Below are 13,446 nucleotides of genomic sequence, written 5' to 3'. Positions count from 1 at the left end.
CACATCAGCTATACAGGCATTAATACTGAATGTTTTATATTCATTGCATACATATACTTCGTAGACATCCTTAATCTCTAATAACTCCATTCTGCTGTCTGTTGTTCTGTTGTCGGTGTTTCATTGTCTGAATATGGGACTTAACACATGCTGTGTGGTATCGGCGTTTGGTATCGGGGCATTTTAACGAGTACGAGTACGAGTACAGGAGCTCAGTATCGGGCCCGATACCGATAGGTATCGGTGCATCCCTAGTGTGAATGGCTACTGAAACACCAAAACCAAAATTATTTTAATTTAGCCAAAAATTGAAACCAAAAATAAACTTTATTTAATAATCTATTAACACTCAAATAATAACTGACATGTAAACTGCACATAAGGCAGTTTTTATATCAACATTTTAATGATATAATCATGTTTGTACTCTAATTTGTTGTTGAAATATGAACATTTAAATACAACTTTAAAAGATATAATAAAAACGACAGATTTTTTAAATCATACATTCAATTATGGAAACAACAGGTTAAGTAAAAATATAATGAACATGTAGTGCATGTAGTGGAAATATGGTGCATATATTTATAAAAAATACTCCTCCAGAGTTATTTTTTTTCTAGTTAACAAGCTATGGACATTGAACAGTTTGGGCGGAATTATTATTTTAAGAAAAAATATTACTAGATATAATGTCAATGCTAGAAATTATTTTGGAACAGTCTGAAAGCATTTCTAACATCAATCCCTCTTGTTTTTCAGATGAAAGAGACAGAGTCCAGAAAAAGACCTTTACAAAATGGATAAATCAGCACCTCTTAAAGGTAGGTCTGTTGTAGTTTTCATAGCGTTACATGGGGTCGTGTATCAGTGCACATTAGTAAGGCGCTTGTTGGTGGTAGAAAGAGAATCCTTTCCTAATATGCTATAATCTAAATTATAGGTATCTAAATATACAAACTATGAACTCAGAAATGGAGGGTGTTAACATATGCAGCGGTTCTGCCTGGGAGGGATCTGGCAACTCCACACACGCTTCATTAATTCTTCAGGTGTGCCAGTGTCTTCAGGGCATTTGCAGTCACCTCTGGTTTAAAAAAGCTCTTATAATAAATGATAGAACACATTATCTGTTTATTAACCGTGAAGCACACATGCTGATGCACCTGAACATTACATGAATATACTGTTTCCTGGATGAAATGAAGTGATCTCCAGGACAGTTTTAGCAGAGACCTCAGTATCAGAACTCATTTTGTTGTGAATAACAGGTTTTAATTTCAAATTTTCAAAATTAGGGCCAACTACCTTTTAAAGTTTGTGCAAATGTTTTGTTTTCAGGTTTTCCTAAGCAACACACTTATCAAAGATGGCAAGTAACAGCGTGTCCAGTAGAATCACTTCAGCTTGATTTTCTGTTTATTTAAGACACATTTATTCCAATCAGATAAATTACTTCATAAATGCTTTTGATTGTGATTACTGTGAATAAAGTAGCAAAATATTTCACCATAAAGAAAAAAGGCAAGTAACAACATGTTGGATAAATTGATATGGAGGATTATTATAGTTAACTCTGGAATGGAATGTTCTACATGACTTGAATAAAGGATTCAGAGGATATTTTATATATATATATATAAAATTCAAGTTGTAATGAAATTGTTGTAATGAATAATATGGCAGTACAGCAATGACTATGTCTGTTACATTAACTTTAAACACTATTTTTTATACGTTTAGTAGATAAATATTACAGTGTGGAGGTCACTTTTTCAACTTGGTGATGACTAGCAATGCATAGTCAAGTGTAACAGACTGATCTGACCCAGAAGCCAAGTTAAACGTCTATTTTAGTCATGCAGCTGTGCTCGCTGGGGATTATGAACCAGAGGACCTGTGTGAAAGCAGGTCAGAAAGGCAGAGAGGTGACTTCAGCGGCGCGGTATTCAAGACAAAAGCAGTGTTCACACTTCTGGAGCTGCAGAGGTGAAAGGCCTTCAGATGAGATGTCTGTCACTGGCCAGCGTCTCATGGGAGCGTTAATGTTTACAGTGGTACGTGTATGAGGAATAAAATGGCTTTCAACACAGCATGGGGGATAATTCATTGTGAAACAATTCCTCAAAAACATACTCTCGCAACATCAGACATCATTCCTGAGTGCTTGTTGGCAAGAGGCAATGACTGATGGTTTCCCGAGCACTGAAGATGATGAGCAATATGGTGTCATTGTTGAGACAGGAGTTGTGATACTGAATTTGGAGAACTTCAACAACATTAATCAAAGCATCTGTGCTTTTGGAGTGCAGATATGAGCTGGTTTGGCATTGGTCAAAACTGCAGATGTGTTTAAACAGGCCTTTTGCAAGGTGTGCTGGTGTCTCAGTCACTGTCATACTGTCACGAATCCGGTCCATGAACTTCCGTCTGCTAGCCATCAGAGGTCACCCTTTCCATTTTCATTGACTCTCGCACTACACACTGTTGCATATCACCCCGGACTACATATCCCATCATTCATTGCACTGATTGCACACAGCACTGATTGCACACAGCTGTTTCATATCACTCACTGACTATATAACACTGACCTCCTCTCATGTTAATAAAGCTTGCATATGGATCCGCACGTCTCACGCCTCGTCAGCCCCGTTACAGATACAATGGGTGGATCTGGTCCTTTGTCTTCTGAAGGATAGAAACCACAGTGATGGGAGTGTCACATCTCTGTGCTATTATAGATATTGTTGATTGCTGGATATAATTCCCCATTAAAGGATGCCCTTCGAGTTGCTAAGAGAATATGACAAAATTGTCATACATTTTCCTGCATTGTAATGTGTATCTGATAAGATGCCAGGTTCTTGGCGTCTGGTGGAATGGGAGAGGATGTTGGCGTTTGTTGTTCACCGCTTCTCCACCACTTCTCCGTCACTTCTCCATCGCTCAATTGTTTTTCCGTCTAATCAGTTTTTTGCTCTTTGAGGATTTGCATGGATTGTTACTAAACTGAAGGCTTTTTACTCAATTACTGCTATCCTCTCATCTGGATTTCACCTTGATTTTTCCATCGTTCAGTACTGCTACTGCGAGGTATACTTGGGCAGCTACTCAGCTGTCTTGCTGCGGTTTAGTCTCGAGCCTAGGACCGCTATCTCTACTTTCATGTGGGCCATCTTCTTGCTGTGCTGAAGAGTTTTCCATCTCTATGTTTGGCTAATGGCTAGCTCCAGGTAAACCCTTTCGGCATGAAGCTCGAGTATTGTATCCCGCAGCTGCTGAATCTTAACAACCGTACCATTCCAAAGTGCATTGCAGCCATAAAGGACTTGGACTCCTGCTCCGACCATGTTACACCCATAGAAGTTCCCGTCAAAAGCTTGTTTACCATCAGCCTGGCCATTCTCCTTTAGCCATTCCTTCCATCTGGACCACTGTGGCACGTCTGCTGCGTCATCAGAGCAATGTCGCTCTCTGTGTTAGTAATACGGGAAACACCATGAGATCTCTGCACACTAAGTTGGACAGGAAACGTGGAGTGGATTCCGGTGTACTACGACCTCTACAGAAATTCACTACTTCATCCATGTTCAAAATAGAACAATCTCTCAAAATACGCAATCTCTCACAAATAAATCATCTTTCATACAAGATCACATTATGAACAAGGGTTTAGACTTTATGTGCTTAACAGAAACAGGGCACCAGCCAGAGGTCTACTCACCACTAAATGAGGTCTGTCCCCCCGGCTACAGCTACCTGGAGAAAGCCCTCAGTACTGGTCGTGGTGGTGGCCTAGCGTAATATACCGACAGCAATTGGAGCTGTCTCCCCTCCCTCTGCCTACTCTGTCCTCATTTGAATGTCTTGCCCCCCCCATCCCCATGATAATACTCCTTATCTACTGACTCCCTAAACTAATCTCAGTGTACATCTCAGAGATGCATGTCCTTTTTATTACACTCTGCACCACCTCTGCTAACGTTATAATACTTGGACATTTCAATATTCACAAAGACACCCCCTCCTACCATTTTGCAGCTGAGTTTCTGCAACTACTTGATTTTCTTAACCTCCAACAACATGTTCATATCCCCACACATTCTAGGGGGCACATACTGGATTTGGTAATCTCAAATTCTGATCCCATTAGTAATCTTCTGGTGTATGATTTGGGTGTTTCTCACCACAAGGCCATCTCAATGGAGCTGTTATTTCGCTTTTCCCACACCAAAGAAAGTGCCAAATATGCTTTAGGGACTTGACAAAGATCAACCCCTGGTACACCTGTGAACTGCGGAAGATGAAGACAGCTGGGTGTGCCGTTGAGTGGCGGCGCCTCAAGGTCACAGGACTCACTGTTCATAGGCAAGTCTACAAAGAGCATCAGAAGGCCTATGCAAGGGCCTTGAGAGATGCAAAATCACATTTTTACTCTAATATTGTCAATAATTGCACTGGTATCTCCAAGCAACTGTTTTCTACTATTAATCACACTCTTAAACCGCAAATTCTTTCTCATCCAGAAGCTACAGAGGTGAGCTGCAACACCTTTATCACTTTTTCAGTGAAAAAGTAGTTGCCATTCACTCCCTCTTATCCAGCTCCTCTGCCTTACCTGCCCCAACTGTCGACCCACAGTCTGGGACTTTCCAACCTCTATGCTGTTTCTCTGACTTCTCACAGTGAGAGGCTGAGGATATTATTAGAAAGATGAAACTGTCCACCTGTGCTCTGGACCCCTTTCCTACAGCTTTGGTCAAATCGAACCTCTGTGTTATAAGTCCCTTGATCCCTAAGGTCATCAACCACTCCCTCCAGACTGGCCATATTATATCTACATTGAAAACTGCTGTCATCAGAACACTTCTCAAAAAACCCACCTTAGACCCAGTGGTACTTGCCAACTACAGGCCCATCTCCAACCTTCCATTTCTTTCTAAAGTGCTATAAAAAGTAGTTGCTGCACGGCTTCAGGTCAATTTAAAACAAAACAACCTGTTTGAGAAATTCCAGTCTGGTTTCCGCCCCGGCCACAGCACGGAAACAGCTCTGGTCAGGGTCACAAATGACCTGCTGATGTTGGCAGATGCTGGTTTCCCATCTTTTCTCATCCACCTGGACTTGACTGCAGCATTTGGCACTGTGGACCTCAACATCCTTCTTCACCGTTTATTCTTCACCATCAGTCTCTCTGACTCTACAACTAGTTTTCATCCTACCTCACTTGGAAAACTGAGCATGTTGCCTTGGGAGAGGCTGAATCCTTGACACACAATGTCACTTGTGGTGTCCCTCAAGGCTCAGTGCTTCGCCCCACCTTGTTTATCCTCTATATGCTTCCTCTCAGTCGTGTCATCAGCCGGCATGGAATTTCATTACACTGCTATGCTGATGACACTCAACTCTACCTCAGGATCAACTCAACCTCCTCTGCTGCCCTGCCATCCTCCATTTTGACCACCTGCCTGGAGGAGATAAAGGTGTGGATGAAGCAAAACTTCTTACAACCAAACAGCTCCAAGACTGAAGCTATCCTGGTAGGCACCCCACACAAGTTTCGGAAATTTGTCATTACCAGCATTACCTTCTCTGGTCAGGATATTCCATTTTCAACATCAGTTACCAACCTGGGTGTTAAAATCGACTGTCATTTGACCTATGAGGCTCACATCAAACATCTGTGCACGACCTCCTTCTTTCATCTCAGGAACATTGCTAAACTCCATCCCACACTGACCTTTGCAGATGCGGAAAAGCTGGTCCATCCCTTTGTCTCCTCTAATCCTCCTCATCGGGATTCCTGACAAAAACCTTCAGAAGCTGCAGTACATTCAGAGGAGCACTGCTAGGATCCTGATGAGGGTGCACAGGGGTGAAGTATGACCATATCACCCCTATCCTTAAATCACTCCACTGGCTTCCTGTCTCACTCAGGATTAAGTACCAGGTTTCCCTTCTCACCTACCAGTGCTTTCATGGGGATGCTCCCCACTACCTCAAGGAACTTATTACTCTACAAACCTCTACACATCCCCTCCGTTCTGTTTCAACATATCTCCTGAAACCCCCTAGAACTAAGCTCCGTACCATGGGAGAGCGGGCTTTTTGCTCAGCCGCTCCCAGACTGTGGAATGCTCTCCCGGACCATCTGAGGACTTCACAGACCGTGGATGATTTTAAATGTGGCTTTAAAACCCACCTTTTTACCAGAGCTTTATTTTTTTAATTTTTTTTATTTGTAGAACTTTGAGATTTTGTTTAAACATAAAGTGTGTTATAAATAAAATGTATTATTATTAATTTATTATTATTACAATAAGAGGGCCTGTAGACCTTCAGGGTATCACCTTATTTAATTTTTGACAAGAATGAAATGAGGCTGTGATGGATAAAAGTACAGTGTGTTTAATAGATTATAATGTTGTTTAAGAACAAACTGATTGCTCAGGTGACAAAATGTCTATCCAGGAAAAAATTTTTCACTATTTCACACGTTTTTTTTCAATATTTCTTTCTCTCCACTTTGTTTCAGGTCCGAAAGCATGTGAATGACCTGTATGAGGATTTGCGAGATGGACATAACCTTATCTCCCTTCTGGAGGTGTTGTCCGGTGAGACACTGGTGAGTATTGCTCTGTTTCAGCTGTCAGCTGTTTGTGTCAGAAACATACTGAGAAGTGTTTTCAATGTTTAAGCAGTCTTGAAGCGGAATACTTGAACATGTGTGCTGTCACTCGCTGTAACATCACAGTGTTTTTGAAGGGGGCATCTTAGATTCACCATCCACACCAGTCCACATCTGTGTGTGTGTGTGTGTGTGTTACTAATTCAGCAGCCACTCACACACTGATCAGCTTTGCTAAAAGTGACTTAACCAGAACCTGCACATTCATGCTTTACAGCAGCTAAAACACATGTGCTAATAGTGTAATCTGTGAAAATGCATTTACTTATTTACACACTAGTGTACAATGAACTATTCATATAGGCGTTTTGCATTATGAATATATGTTCAAATTATAGTCCAGTTGTGTACTGTGTTGTGCAATGAGCTGTGAAGGAATTCTCATTCAGTATCAGAGGTGCTGTAGTTCCCACACTGTGCAAACAAACACATGGCAGCAGCTTACAGTATGCAGCTCACATTTTACAAGTCACTCAGATGAATGACCTGTATGAGGATTTGCGAGATGGACATAACCTTATCTCCCTTCTGGAGGTGTTGTCCGGTGAGACACTGGTGAGTATTGCTCTGTTTCAGCTGTCAGCTGTTTGTGTCAGAAACATACTGAGAAGTGTTTTCAATGTTTAAGCAGTCTTGAAGCGGAATACTTGAACATGTGTGCTGTCACTCGCTGTAACATCACAGTGTTTTTGAAGGGGGCATCTTAGATTCACCATCCACACCAGTCCACATCTGTGTGTGTGTGTGTGTGTGTTACTAATTCAGCAGCCACTCACACACTGATCAGCTTTGCTAAAAGTGACTTAACCAGAACCTGCACATTCATGCTTTACAGCAGCTAAAACACATGTGCTAATAGTGTAATCTGTGAAAATGCATTTACTTATTTACACACTAGTGTACAATGAACTATTCATATAGGCGTTTTGCATTATGAATATATGTTCAAATTATAGTCCAGTTGTGTACTGTGTTGTGCAATGAGCTGTGAAGGAATTCTCATTCAGTATCAGAGGTGCTGTAGTTCCCACACTGTGCAAACAAACACATGGCAGCAGCTTACAGTATGCAGCTCACATTTTACAAGTCACTCAGATTTTGGTGAATCTGTGTTCTAATAGAACTGCGATTACATGTAATATATATATTTTTAAGGCCAAAAGTTGACACAATAAACTTTGATCAGAGAAACAAATATAAAATGTAAGTTTTTCTTGTCTGGGAAATATGAAAAAAGAAAAAAAATTCAAATTATAGTCCAGTTGTGTACTGTGTTGTGCAATGAGCTGTGGAGGAATTCTCATTCAGTATCAGAGGTGCTGTAGTTCCCACACTGTGCAAACAAACACATGGCAGCAGCTTACAATATGCAGTTCACATTTTACAAGTCACTCAGATTTTGGTGAATCTGTGTTCTAATAGAACTGCGATTACATGTAATATATATATTTTTAAGGCCAAAAGTTTACACAATAAACTTTGATCAGAGAAACAAATATAAAATGTAAGTTTTTCTTGTCTGGGAAATATGAAAAAAGAAAAAAAAGTGAACAAAATGCAAGTTTTGGCCATTTGCAATCCATATAAAGCACTCGCTGCAATATTTCAATCACTAAAAACAGCGGGACATTCTAAAACATTTAATGTGAAAAATGCTTAAAGTGCCTTAATCTATTAAAACAGTGATATGAAAAGATCAAATTCAGTATACACCTTATTGATGATGCATACTTCATATAGGCAAGCAGATGAGCCTATGTTCAATCAATGCGCTTAATGGTGTTTTCTTTATAATGATTTTTTATGGGAAAACACTTAATGTGAAACTTTGTGCATTGCGTTTATATTCTGGGTTCATCTGCTTGCCTGTGCAAAGTATGCATTATCAATAAGGTTTATACTGAATTTGGCCTTTTAATATCACTGTCTTAAAACATTACTACAAACCTTGTAAAAATGACTGGCGGTCAGTGGAGGAAAGCCTTGTTTTGCCCTCCATCCTGTAAGGGTGTGACGTCACGTGAAAACACTGAATATACCACCTTTTTCAAAAAGGGTCATCTAGTACAGAGAGGCATATTCACATTTTTTTGTTTGTGCAATAAAGTGCTGTCTACAATGAGAAAGTGCCTCCCCTAATACTGCCTGCTACGGACTAGCAATAGCATGCAGCAAACGTAAAATCATGACTTTGTTCAGAATGGTTATCCAGTTATCATCTGAAATAGTAAGAGTGACAGTACGGTGTTCTAGCCATGGGTTTACTGGGCTATGACAACTACAGACCATTGGCTTAAAAAAAAAAAAAACTCAATAAGTCCATCCCCAACTTCCTGTCTAATAGTAAGTCAACACAAATTGTGTTTGTCAAACAATTTAATAGGGTCATTAAATAAACTCAGGGAACTCAAGAACAATACTTACACTGTACACTTCATAGGAAACCTTCATGAGACCGTCAACATTCATTTGAAGATTCAGCTGTTTGTCAGACTTGTAATGAAGTGTACATGCTGTTCAAAAGAAAGCACAAAAGCACACAATGTAAATCATCCGAAACAGTGACTCAAATTATGGAAGCTTCTGTTAAAAATAAAACACTTTGGTTAGAAATCTCCCATTTTACAAAATGTCACATTTATTGCACTCTTTCATTATATCCATATGAAATTAATCCAGAGGAAAAAATTAATTTTCTATATTTGATTTGTTTTAATCTGGATCAAATGATTGGCATTACAGTTCATTTAGATTCATTTAGAAGATTCTTTTCCCCAAAGCGACTCTGTTACAGCTCTGAGTGACTAAGGTTGATTTGACTGAGAATTCCTCCAGAAGCTTGTCCGGTCACCTCCATGATGTGAGTGCTTCATTTGGGCAGCTGATCGCATTGATCTGAGAGAGAAGTGCCCCCTTTCTTTTGGTGACACCCTGTTTCTTCTCCTCCTTGTCTCCTGTCCTTCTCATTTTCTTCTTCTGTCCATCTCTCACGTGTCCATCTGTGTCTGTGTCTGTGTGTGTGTCTCCCTCTCGTGCTCACGTTCCCGCCGGTAAGCCAAGGGAGCGTGATTTTCTGAAGACGTTACGGTTGGTGAGTGCGGCTGACGCATGCGCGCTTGAGCGGCATGGACGTGACCACGATGATGATGAGGATGATGATGAGGATAAGGGGGTAGGTGTGGACACGTGTCCTCCTGCCCCCTCGTAACAGGAGTGTGCTGTGTGTATTAACTGGAGTGCCAAACCCAGAGAACTCAGGCATGTAGACATCTGGGGCTTTCCAGATCTTTGCAGATTCACCAGATAGTGAGGTTGAAGTGACAGGGATGGGTAAATAGCATCTGCCTCATCGCTGAATATTGCCTTCTGGGGTTGCTGCGAGTGCTCTAGAATGCCAGCTTGGTTATTTCTCAAGACACAGAAGCTTGAGCTGTGAACTAAAGTCCTGATTCAAGTTCCTTTCGCTTCAAGAGTGTGATAAAGACCCCATGAAATCAAAGCTTTGTGGCTTTCAGTATTTTTTTTGTTTGCTAGCTTCAAATTGATGACAACGTCTCTGGCTCAGTGTCATATCTCATTTTTTTTCTTAGACTAAACAAATTCAAATTTTGTTTTAAGTGATGATATGTGCATATATGCCTGATATATAGTTATTAAGCAATGATGATGTCAACATGATTTTAACTTTTTTTTTTGTTACTGTTTATTGAATAATTTTTAAGGAAAGGAAAGGGAATTATACTTGAATAATGCATTGAAAAAGCGGGCGGTATACAATTTAAATGAAAAAACCAGTACAGAATTTTCAGCTATTTGAATTTTTATAAGCTGTTCATACCCGGTTTGTACAAAGTTAACCAGATTGTGGTCAAATGTTCTTGATATTAAAAAAAGTTATTAAAGTGCATCAAGCCAATAAAAAAAAAAAAGGCTGTTTTGTATGCAAAATCCAAGACACAGTGGCAGCAGCCATGACTTGAGCCATTCATTGTCCATAACTTGTTAGTTTGCTTGAACATAAGGCATTGATTATTTTATTTGTGTCTTTGTTGTATTGTATTCATCTGTCTAATGGATTGCTGCAGGGATGACGTGTTTTAGTAGGCCAAAACCTGGAAACAAACAAGCATTTTAGCACTTCCGGCTCCATCTGAAATAAGGTCTGTGTTTAACACAAGCTCAAGATATTTTCATGTTTCATTTTGCGACATAAAATATGCCAGTAATACCCCCTTGTGATTTGTTAAAGCTTTTACTTGTCTTGAAAAAGGTGATTGCTAGCAAGTAACTAAATGGGACTACAGAGGTTGTCGCTCTTGCAAACTATTCTAAATCAAACTTTCAGTGAAAGTTTTTTTTTTTTTAAACTAAAGACTGAAAGACTTGTCAGAAGCCTAATGGTTGAATGCTTAGCACTGAAGTCATGTGATATAACCTACGTTTAGCTTTTTGTGTTAATTCTAGTTGTGTTAATTTGTGAAGGTAATCATGATGAACAAAAAACTTATTTTTGCAATTATCCAAAAGCCAGTGGAAAAATCCTGTTGGGTTTTCTGTCAAGGGAATCAGGGTGATTCCATCTTCTGGGTTGGCCTACAAAAATCTGTCATCACTGCAGCGCTCTATTGCTTGTCATTTGTTTATTTAGTCTTAATTTTTTGCTGACTGTTTACTTGTCTTCAATAACAGTTTGAGGACTTCTTATTTATATTTATTAGCCTAGTATTAGTTTTTGCTATGGTACTGAAATTGGCATCTGTACCCGTCAAAACATTTCATGGGGTCCTTTTATTGCTCATCGTAAATTTACAAATGTACACATACTTGTGTTTAATGAAAAGTGCTATTTCGTGTGATAGAAACCTCTTTTGTTTTTGATCGATAGCACATTTCGTCATCTTTTACTATTCTGTGAACAAAACACATGGAACTCACGTCAGTCCTTTACTTCCAGTCTCACTGTGCCGTTGCACTAAAGGGCGACACAAACGGTTTGACTCTCCATAAGTCATCCATCATCTGCTCAATCATTCTCATTTCTCTTTAAGTGTCCCTACACTGTGCTGTACGTCACTGTAACTGTAAGTTTGATGAGCACCTTTGAGAAAACTCCATCTGAGCAGATGGACAATGGAGATTTTCCCTTTCTCTCCATCTGCTTTATTCCCGTTTCACTGCTTCCCGCTCCAGTCTCGGCTCACTCCGCATCTCTGACCTTGCGTTTGGCTTGTGTTCCTTCAAGGCATCACATGATGTAGCGTTAACCTGTATGAAGTTAGCAAGAAACCTCGTGTACTTTAGTCAGGCTGGCTAGGCATTGATGTGCAGTAGTTCAGGTGTCCAGACATGAGCGCAGCTTCATGAGTTTCTCTCCCGCAGGCGAGACGGTACGGTGAGTGTCTGGTGCCGAGAGCTCGGCCGTGTCTGATGACGCATGCACTGATGTCTTCTCTCTCTCTCTCTCTCCTGTCCTCACAGCCGCGAGAGAAGGGCCGCATGCGCTTCCACAGACTCCAGAATGTACAGATCGCACTGGACTTCTTAAAACGACGGCAGGTGAGACCAGTGAGAAAAATAATCAACAATAAGATAAAGTGATTTTATTTTTTAATGCAGTTCATCATGCGTTTATGATGAAATATGTTTAACACTGTTCATTTAAATTTATATAAGTTCTGCTCCACTAGTGGCTCCAAATAGCATTACAAAAAATGACTGGTCCATTGGTCAAACAGATAGTCCTGCCCAGAAACTCACCCCATTGGTTGAGTCAGTGTGACTTTGTCGGGCTGCTCTAAAAACACATGTCATGTTAACACCACAGAGTCAATGTATTGATAGTCTTTAGGAATTCAACCTATAAATGCATTACTTACAGTTCATCTCTGCATGTTAAACCGGCATTGGAGCATCAAAACCTGTACATTAAAAAATTGACATTAAATCAGGTTCTGTTCTGTGTGATTTCCAAATCAACCCTCGTGAAGAAAAGAAGTGCAAGAAAAAAGTACTCATTCCAGAAATACAGAATATAGAACATTTTAATAACACAACGCATTTGCAGTTCAAAACAATACAGACTAGTTCCCGTAGAGATTGATTTGACTGTTATTCATCAGTTCAAATCTCATTTCTCCTTTAACGAAATGATTATGAATTCCACTCACGTTGTGCTCTGCTGTGACATCAGAGATAGACACACGATTCCTGAGGGATTGACGTACACTAATATTGTGTTATTCCACTGCCTGTATTTTTGTGTTGAGGCCATTTAAGAAAATTTATTTTTGTTTTATTTATGTTAACTGTTATTATATTATTTGTCTATGTTTTTCTTCAATTTAATCTGTTAATTATGAAAGAAAATGGTTTAATTTGTAAACGTTATAAAGGGCGTGGTAATGCTCATGTTTTGTTGATCAATTATCTGAATCAAATAAATAAGAGCAAGACAAAAATGCATGGTGGAATGAAGTACGTGACTAAATGCAAACCCACTGCCATGCTTCCGTCCAAAAAACATGATGCATTGCACACTTTTACTCTACTCAATACCCTAAATCAGGGGTGGGCAAACTTGGCCCTTCCAGGTCACTTTCCTTCAGAGTTCAGCTCCAACTCTAATCAAACACACCTGAACCAGCTAATCATTGTCTTCAAGACTACTAGAAAGCTGCAGGCAGGTGAGTTTTATCAGGATTGGATCACATCTCTGCAGGAAAGTGGCCTGGAAGGGCCAAGTTTGCCCATCACTG

The 13,446-nt window shown here is 39.9% G+C and overlaps 1 protein-coding gene across 1 annotated transcript in view; it reads left to right on the top strand.

Moving 5' to 3' along the window:
* LOC107712327 (microtubule-actin cross-linking factor 1-like) overlaps nucleotides 1–12,489 on the top strand; it is a 44,164-nt gene extending 31,675 nt beyond the window's left edge. Inside the window, exons 5-8 of the mRNA XM_016517551.1 lie at nucleotides 763–824; nucleotides 6,539–6,628; nucleotides 12,170–12,247; nucleotides 12,427–12,489. Of these exons, the coding sequence (XP_016373037.1) occupies nucleotides 763–824; nucleotides 6,539–6,628; nucleotides 12,170–12,247; nucleotides 12,427–12,489 (293 nt within the window). The remainder of the gene's footprint in view (nucleotides 1–762; nucleotides 825–6,538; nucleotides 6,629–12,169; nucleotides 12,248–12,426) is intronic.
* The last annotated feature ends 957 nt before the right edge of the window (nucleotides 12,490–13,446 follow it).

The sequence above is a fragment of the Sinocyclocheilus rhinocerous genome, unplaced genomic scaffold (genome assembly GCF_001515625.1).
Source record: "Sinocyclocheilus rhinocerous isolate Xijiao unplaced genomic scaffold, SAMN03320098_v1.1 scaffold358, whole genome shotgun sequence".
Lineage (NCBI taxonomy): Eukaryota > Metazoa > Chordata > Actinopteri > Cypriniformes > Cyprinidae > Sinocyclocheilus > Sinocyclocheilus rhinocerous.
Note: the sequence above shows the minus strand (reverse complement) of the source record. Positions and strands in the feature narration are given on the sequence as shown.